An 8543-nucleotide genomic window follows, 5' to 3' on the forward strand; every position below is an offset into this window, starting at 1 on the left:
TGGGGATGGGGATGGGGATGAGGATGAGGATGAGGATGGGGATGAGGATGAGGATGAGGATGAGGATGAGGATGAGGATGAGGATGAGGAGGGGTCCATGGCTGCCGACCCCGCAGGACCAACGGGCGCTCGCGCTCTGCCCCCAGCCTGCGCAGCTCCAGCAGCAAACTGGCCCAGCTGACCCTGGAGCAGATCCTGGAGCACCTGGACAGCCTGCGCCTCAACCTGGCCAACACCAAACAGAACTGTGAGTTCTATGGGGCTGAGGGGGGGATAAAAGGGGGCTGGAGACCCCCAACCCCTCCTAAATCCCCTTATTTCACCCCTACAGTCTTCAGCCAGACGCCCATCCTGCAGGCCCTGCAGCACGTCCAGGCCAGCTGCGACGAGGCGCATAAGATGAAGTGAGACCCCCCCCCAAATCCCACCCTCCAACCCAACAGCCGCCCCCAGCCCCTCATCACCCCCCATCACCCCCCATCTCCCCCCCCCAGGTTCAGCGACCTGTTCTCCCTGGCTGAGGAGTACGAGGACTCGTCCAGCAAACCCCCCAAGAGCCGCCGTAAGGCCGCCCTCGCCAGCCCCCGCAGCCGCAAGAGCGCGGCACAGCCCCAGAACAACGAGGAGGAGTCGGCGTCCAGCAGCGCCTCGGTCAGTGGGGATGGGTGTCCCCTATGGGGCTGGGTGTCCTCTATGGAGCTGTGTGCCTCCCTATAGAGCAGGGTGCCCCCTATGGGGCTGGGTGTCCCCTATGGGGCTGGGTGTCCCCCTTTATGGGGCTGGGTGTCCCCCTTTATGGGGCTGGGTGTCCCCCTATGGGGCTGGGTGTCCTCTATGGGGCTGGGTGTCCTCTATGGGGCTGGGTGCACCCCCATGGGGCTGGGTGTCCCCTATGGGGCTGGGTGCCCCCCTCTGCAGCTGGGTACCCCCTATGGGGTTGTGTCCCCCTCTATGGGGCTGTGTGCCTCCCCATGGGGCTGGGTGTCCCCCTATAGGGTTGTGTGCCCCCTCATGGGGCTGGGTGTCCCCCTATGGGGCTGTGTCCCCCTATGGGGCTGGGTGATTTCCTATGGGGCTGGGTGTCCCCTTATGGGGCTGTGTCCCCCTATGGGTGCTTCCCTATAGGGTTGTGTGCCCCCGTTATGGGGCTGGGTGTCCCCCTATGGGGCTGGGTGTCCCCTATGGGGCTGTGCCCCCTATGGGGCTGGGTGATTTCCTATGGGGCTGGGTGTCCCNTTATGGGGCTGGGTGTCCCCCTATGGGGCTGGGTGTCCCCTATGGGGCTGTGCCCCCTATGGGGCTGGGTGATTTCCTATGGGGCTGGGTGTCCCCCTTATGGGGCTGGGTGTCCCCCTATGGGGCTGGGTGTCCCCTATGGGGCTGTGTCCCCTATGGGGCTGGGTGCCCCCCTATAGGGTTACGTGTCCCTCTATGGGGCTGGGTGTCACCTATGGAGCTGGGTGTCCCCTATGGGGCTGTGTACCCCATATAGGGTTGTGTGCCCCCTCATGGGGCTGGGTGCCCCCCCCATGGGGCTGGGTGTCCCCCTATGGGGCTGGGTGCTTTCCTATGGGGCTGGGTGTCCCCTATGGGGCTGTGTACCCCCATATAGGGTTGTGTGCCTCCCTATGGAGCTGGGTGCTTCCCTATAGGGCTGTGTGCCCCCCTTATGGGGCTGGGTGCCCCCCTCTGCAGCTGGGTACCCCCTATGGGGCTGTGTCCCCCTCTATGGGGCTGTGTGCCCCCCCATGGGGCTGGGTGTCCCCCTATAGGGTTGTGTGCCCCCTCATGGGGCTGGGTGTCCCCCTATGGGGCTGGGTGTCCCCTATGGGGCTGGGTGTCCCCTATGAGGCTGGGTGTCCCCTATGGGGCTGGGTGTCCCCCTATAGGATTGTGTGTCCCCTCATGGGGCTGGGTGTCCCCCTATGGGGCTGGGTGTCCTCTATGGGGCTGGGTGTCCCCTATGTGACTAGGTGCCTCCCTGTGCAGCTGGGTGCCCCCCCTCTGCAGCTGGGGTGCTTCCCTATGGGGCTGGGTGCCCCCTCTGTGGGGCTGGATGCCCCCCTATGGGGCTGGGTGCCCCCCTATAGGGTTGTGTGCCTCCCTATGGAGTTGTGTGCCCCCCTATGGAGCTGGGTGCCCCCCTTATGGGGCTGGGTGTCCCCTATGAGGCTGGGTGTCCCCCTATAGGGTTGTGTGCCCCCTCATGGGGCTGGGTGCTTCCCTATGGAGCTGGGTGCCCCCCTATGGAGCTGGGTGCCCCCCTATAGGGTTGTGTGCCCCCCTATGGAGCTGGGTGCCCCCCTATAGGGTTATGTGTCCCCCTATGGGGCTGGGTGCTTCCCTATGGGGCTGTGTGCCTCCCTATGGAGCAGAGTGCCCCCTCTATGGAGCTGAGTGCCCCCCTGTAGGGTTGTGTACCCCCCCCATGGGGCTGGTTGTCCCCCTTATGGAGCAGGGTGCCCCCTTTATGGGGCTGGGTGCCCCCCTTTGGGTCTAGGACCCCTTGTTGTGTATAGGGCTGTGAGCCCCTATGGGGCCATGTTCCTTCTGTGGGACCCTTTGGTGGCTGTGGGGCTCTGTGTCCCCCTCTGTGGCTGGGATCCCTTTGTGGGTGTGGGGCTGGGACCCCCATGTAGGGCTGAGACCCCCCATATAGGGCTGGGCCCCTTTATGGGGCTGGGACCCCACAGTCATTATAAGGCTGGGGGGGGGGGTCAGTGTCCTCTCCCTTTGGGGCCATGTCCCTCTATGGGGCTGAGACCCCTCAGTGAGTGCAGGGCTATGGGGCCGTGTCTCTCCCTATGGGGTCGTGTGCCCCCTATGGGGCTGTGTCCCCCTCTATGGGGCTGGGTGCCCCCCTATAGGGTTGTGTGTCCCGCCATGGGGCTGAGTGCTTCCCTATGGGGTTGTGTCCCCCTCTATGGGGCTGGGTGTCCCCTATGGGGCTGTGTACCCCATATAGGGTTGTGTGCCCCCTCATGGGGCTGGGTGTCCCCCTCCCCATGGAGCTGGGTGACCCCCCCATGGGGCTGGGTGCCCCCTATGGGGTTGTGTCCCCCTCTATGGGGCTGGGAGCCCCCCTATGGAGCAGGGTGCCCCCTCTATGGGGCTGGGTGCCCCCCCATAGGGTTGTGTGCCCCCTTATGGGGTCAGGACCCCCCCTATTCCCCCCCATTGCCCCCCCAGGAGGAGGAGGACACCAAACCCAAGCCCACCAAGCGGAAGCGGAAGGGCTCGTCGGCCGTGGGCTCGGACAGCGACTGAGACGCCGCGGGGTAGAGCGTCCCCCACAGCGCCCCCCATCGGAGCAGCGCCCCCTGGTGGCGGAGGGGAGGAACTGCAGCCTGTGTGTGTGCGACCCCCCCCATCCAGCACAGGAACCTCGGGGAGGGGGGGGGTGTTTCCTTTGAGGTTATCGGACTGTCATCTTGGGCTTTCTGCCTTTTCATAGGAATAAATAAAGGCGCATCTAAGGAATACTGGCATCGCAGATTTCAGCTTAAGTGCATGGATTTTCTAAGTACGGCTTTGGTTCCATGGGACCGCAGAGTCAGTCATCTAGCAGATTGGAAGTTCTTAATTGCTATTCAGTTTAAGTAGCATTCAGGAGGAGTAGAGCTTATTGCTTTGTTTTATAGAAACTATACACATGGATTTTACCTGTCTGTTTATCTTATGGTCCGCACAGCTTCATTTCGATTTCACACACCATGTTCGTGATAGTCAATATACACGTGACTATATATATATGGCACCACAGTTGAGCAGCGATGGAGGTTCCTATATGGTTAGCTCTAGTTTTTTTTATTTTGTTCTTGTCTTTTTCTCCATGGAACTTATATAGAGAGATTTGTCATTGTTTCTGTAACTTCTGTCTCATCATGATCCTTTGCTTTGTGTTCAAGTAGGCCTGATGGTAGGTAGCCCTCGCCACAGAGCAAGTGTGGTAATTCTAGTGTTCATTTTTTGCCTGGTTGTTTTCCTGTTGTCCGCCTTTGCCGTGAAATCACTTCAGCTGAGGCTGGGAGAGCTCTAAGCCTGGGTTCTCGCCCCCCAGCGTTTTGCAAGGCTGAAAGTGCACTGTGAAGAAAGGAAGTCTCTAAAGCCTAGCATCTTTTTTTTTTCCCACACTTTCAGCAGGAAGTGGTAGTGAAGTACGGTACGGAGCGAATTAAGAGAAATGAGGAAGGTAAGAAGACGTGTCCTAGGGATTCGGCGCTAGCATCGTTTGGTTAATTGCATTTGTAAACAGATACAATGTCGAATACTGGTTGCTGTTGTACTTATTTCAGGATGTCGCGAGGATGATTTCAAGGGTTATTCCTATCCTGACTGTGTTATTGGGGGGTAAAATAAGAAAAGGTCCCGATTCTTGCCGAGTATTTTTTTTATTTAATCTATAATGTTCACGCTCCAGAACAGGTTTCAGGTCACTGCAAGCACCTGTTCTAGGAAGAAGTAAGAGGCCACATCTCCAGAACTCTTGAACTTGCACTGGAATTTTAATAAGGGGGAAGCGCCTCTTAAAAATGCCTTTATAGCATAGGAAAAATGACAGCTTTTAATAGCTGTGCCTTACTCCCTGTTTCTTTCTCTGGGTTACTTGTGTGGCGTTAGGCCATTTGCCCAGCAGGTTGAGGCTGTTCATTTCAGTGGTCAGCGTGCGCACTGTGAATGAAAATACATGTGGGCAAAGGCCCAGTCTGTAGTTCCTACTGCTCTTTGGCAAGAGTTTATTCAATCTGTTCATCTTGGCCAGGATTCTTATCTTGGCTTGTGGTCTTATTTACAGTGTAATGGCAGAGTTATTGCTATTCCAAAGCTCTCTGGTGATACTGTCTAGTAAAGCGGTTCAGGCTGGGATTTGAGTGGGGATCTGTGGAGAGCTGAATTTCATGAAAATTCTGCGAGAGCTGTGTGTGTTATTTCAAACAGAATGAAATCAGATCTGCAAGCTTTGGTCTTTTCAGAAGGGGGAGTGGAACTTCTGGTCTTTCTCTTTGAGGGAGGTATTGTTTGTTAAGAGTAGTGGATGCACTACTGTGGTACATCATATGTAAATGTTTTCCATCCTGTTTGTTGCTGTGCAGGGGTTATGTTACCTACCTAACATAGGTGCAGTAACCTATTCCTGATTCACAGAGTTCTGTGTACCTCTTATTTCAGTACACCCAATATCAAAAGTAAGATTTTGTGTACTGACAAAATACCTCGTGATTTCTCAGCAACTTTGTTGTTCAAATCCTCATCTTGCCCAGTTGGGGTTTAAAGTTTTCGGAGTAATGTTGATATGTCATCTGAGGATGAAGGTTAAGAGGCAATCAGCACACCTCAGAGCACTGCTGATTGGTAACACTTGGATTTGCAGTAGGCTGTGGTTTGTTGGTGTTGAGGGCCAGTTTGAAGTACTCAGCAGAGGTGATGAAACACACTGTGGAGTCTGAGTTCAGTTTGGGTGGGTGCTTAGCTGCATGAGGACTGTAGTCTCAATATTCTGAACTAACATTGTCTATTTCACAAAAACAGGAGGTCGAAAGTCCTGGTGAGGAGCTCTTGCTGAAATGTCTATGCTCGCAAATCTAAAAGCTTACTGCATGTCAGATTTTCATGTGGGAGAGAATGGAGAGTAACATGAAAAAGCACTGTTAGGTAGAATCAGTTGCTTTTGGCAGACTTAAATGATGGAATTTTCAATTATCAGTACTTTTTCGAGAGTAAGTGTTAGAGTTAGCTGGGAGGTGAGAAATATGATGACTGGGTTCATCTGAAGAGAAAAAATGAATAAGAACACAAATATGTGTGTATGCAAACGTACGTGTCTACTGTAGCCTAAGAAGAGTGAGTTATTTCAGTGAGATTCTTAAGGCTTTTTTCAGTTCCTGTGTTTAAAAATCAATTTTGGACGCTCAAATATTATAATAAAGTGGATTTGGATTCTGCTATTTCCTCTAACAGTTGCTTTAAAACTGAAAATGTATTTCATTTTGAAAAATACATGGCTCGAAGAGATCAATTTCAGCTACTACATGGGAAGAATCCTAAGGTGCTTTTCAGTCCCTGCCATACTTTGTCTTGTTTGAGTAAATTTTTTTCTTCCAATACAGGGCTCCTTGAAGATGTCTGGCTCATTTTACTTCAATCTGCCTGGCTATTTCCTGTTGAACTGCTGAAGTTTTCCTCCTGCTTGTTCTCCTGAATCCTTAATCTATCAAGTTGTCAGAAGTGGCTGCTATGGTGGCCGTTTCTGTTTTGTTTCCTTTGTTGGTAAGTAGTAGCAAACTGCTAGAAGTGTCGTGCCACGTGTGCAAGTCTCTGTTTTGTGCATCGGTTTGTATCTTACTTGAGCGAAGTGAGGCCCAACGCACGAGCCAAGAAGGAAGCAAGAAAAACAAACAAATCAAAACAACAGTACTGTACAAAAGCAGATAGCAGCCAACTTGAAACTAACAAACCAAGAAGCCTTGTTTTTTCTCTCAGTTTGTATGCCGCTAGTGGCTTCTACACAAGCAATTAAAGAATCAAGCGAATCAATTTCACTAAGGTCAAGAATTCTAGATTGTTGCATAGTTTGGGCTTACCCTTGGTATTGTGTAAAAATAATTTAAAGGTAACTTTGGTAAAAAAGCCATGGAAAGCTTTTGGGGGGATAATAGAAAAATCAATAAAAATCAAAAAGCGAGGAGTGAACACCTGGTAAAAGCAGAATGAGACTGGAAAGAGGAATGAAAAATCGTAGCTCTGGAGCAGATGCCAAGTCTTATGGCGTGTAGTAGATTGCATGTTGGAAAAATTCGTGGTCTTTGTCGCTTGACGCTACACTAAGCAATTTTGGGTTTACTAGATTTACACGTCTGTGGGTTTTTGTATGAGTCAGGTTCAGGTAACGAGGGACTGCAGCGAATGTCATCTTCTTTTATTCTTAGGTCTCTTAGCCGGAGCAACGATTTGGGTTTTGGACAGCGGTCTTGCGGCGGGACAGCGCGACATGCGCTACCGGCGCATGGTGCATGATCACAGGGATTTGCCTCCGGCTCATCTGTGAGAGAGTTGGCCGCTCATACCACGCTGTTGCTGAGCCGGCGCCCTCGTGCGCCCGTCGTCCTAGTTGCAGGGCGTAGCACCACGCTCGCGTCGACATAGGCCGCCTGCAAGTGACCATTCGGACACCCGCTCGCAGTCGCCATCTCACGTGCATCCGAACTCCAAAACCTTGGAATAAGCGCGCCAAAGAAAAGACGGTTAGTCAACCTAAACCGGTGGCGATCGGAAATCTCCAAAGAGGGCGACCGTCCGCGACATCCAAGATGGGCGCCAAATTAGGCGAGTCTTACTCGACACCACACAGTATATCCGACTTAGGCTGAGCACATTAAACCTTCGACAGCTCGTAGTAGCCTGCGGGCTGATAGTAGGTGACCAGGAGAGCTATATCAGACTAAGGCCATAAACACGCGATGGTCTGACCTAACCTCTCTAACAATCGCACTTCCCAGTGCGAGACCGTTCATCAAGCAGATGCACAATTAAGCGATGAGTACGAAAATTCATTCTGCGCGGAGTTACAAAGCACACTAGAGCCCCCTACTCTCCCATCACCATTGATCGCAACTACGGCTGACCGCCGCTCGCTGGGTCGCTGTTTCTTTTCGATGAGTATTTTCTACTTCTTCTACCACGAGCGCACATACACAGCCTGCACACCGCTCCGTTTATACTGTACCCGCGGTGCTGGACCCTCAAGCTCCCCCCCCCATACATTGACAACCCCCCCCTTATAAACACCCCTAAGGCCCAGCCATATAGACCCCTATTCTCCCGCCCCCACTACCCATAGACCCCATACCACACCATAAGACCCACACCCCATCAAGATAGAAGCCGGACACTCACAGACCCCATCAGACCCCATACTACCACCACCAGATCATAGAACCATATCTCCCCCGCTCCACACACTGCCCATATAGCACTCCCATACTGACCCCCATAGACCACACAGTATCTCCCCCATACCACCCCAACCGACCCCATAGACGCCCATATCTCCCCCCCACCACGTGACACATAGACGCACTTCTACCCCCACCCACACGCATAGCCCCTCTGACCCCATAGACCCCATACCCCACCTACGACCCCATTAGACCCCATATCTCGCCCACACACCAGATAGAAGTAGATACGGCACCCCATAGACCATAAACCACCATCCAATAGACCTCCAGATATCTCCCCCCCCCACAACCCATTAGGATCCCCATAACCACCGCATACCCAACTTCCCCATAGAACCCCACAAACCCCCATACCCACCCCATAGACCCCATATCTCCCCCACACCCCACACACTCCATAGACCCCACAAACCCCATAGTCTATGGGTTTATGTGGGGGGTGGGGCGACCCAGTGTCGGGCACTGGGGGGTAGTGTGACCCCATTGTGGGTCTCTGTGGGATTTGTGGGGGGGGGGGATGGGGTATATGGTCTGTGGGGTGGGTGGGGGGGGATATGGGGTCTATGGGGTGGGTATGGGGTCTAT

General features: G+C 53.6%; 1 protein-coding gene across 1 annotated transcript in view; it reads left to right on the top strand.

The window, feature by feature from the left end:
- Positions 1-3395, top strand: part of INTS3 (integrator complex subunit 3) — a gene marked incomplete at its 5' end in the record, with an annotated part of 34681 nt that extends 31286 nt beyond the window's left edge. Inside the window, 4 exons of the mRNA XM_015884354.1 lie at positions 147-247; positions 332-404; positions 495-651; positions 3190-3395. Coding sequence (XP_015739840.1) covers positions 147-247; positions 332-404; positions 495-651; positions 3190-3267 — 409 coding nt within the window. The remainder of the gene's footprint in view (positions 1-146; positions 248-331; positions 405-494; positions 652-3189) is intronic.
- Positions 3396-8543: the final 5148 nt, after the last annotated feature.

This window comes from Coturnix japonica, chromosome 25, assembly GCF_001577835.2.
Source record: "Coturnix japonica isolate 7356 chromosome 25, Coturnix japonica 2.1, whole genome shotgun sequence".
Classification (NCBI taxonomy): Eukaryota; Metazoa; Chordata; class Aves; order Galliformes; family Phasianidae; genus Coturnix; species Coturnix japonica.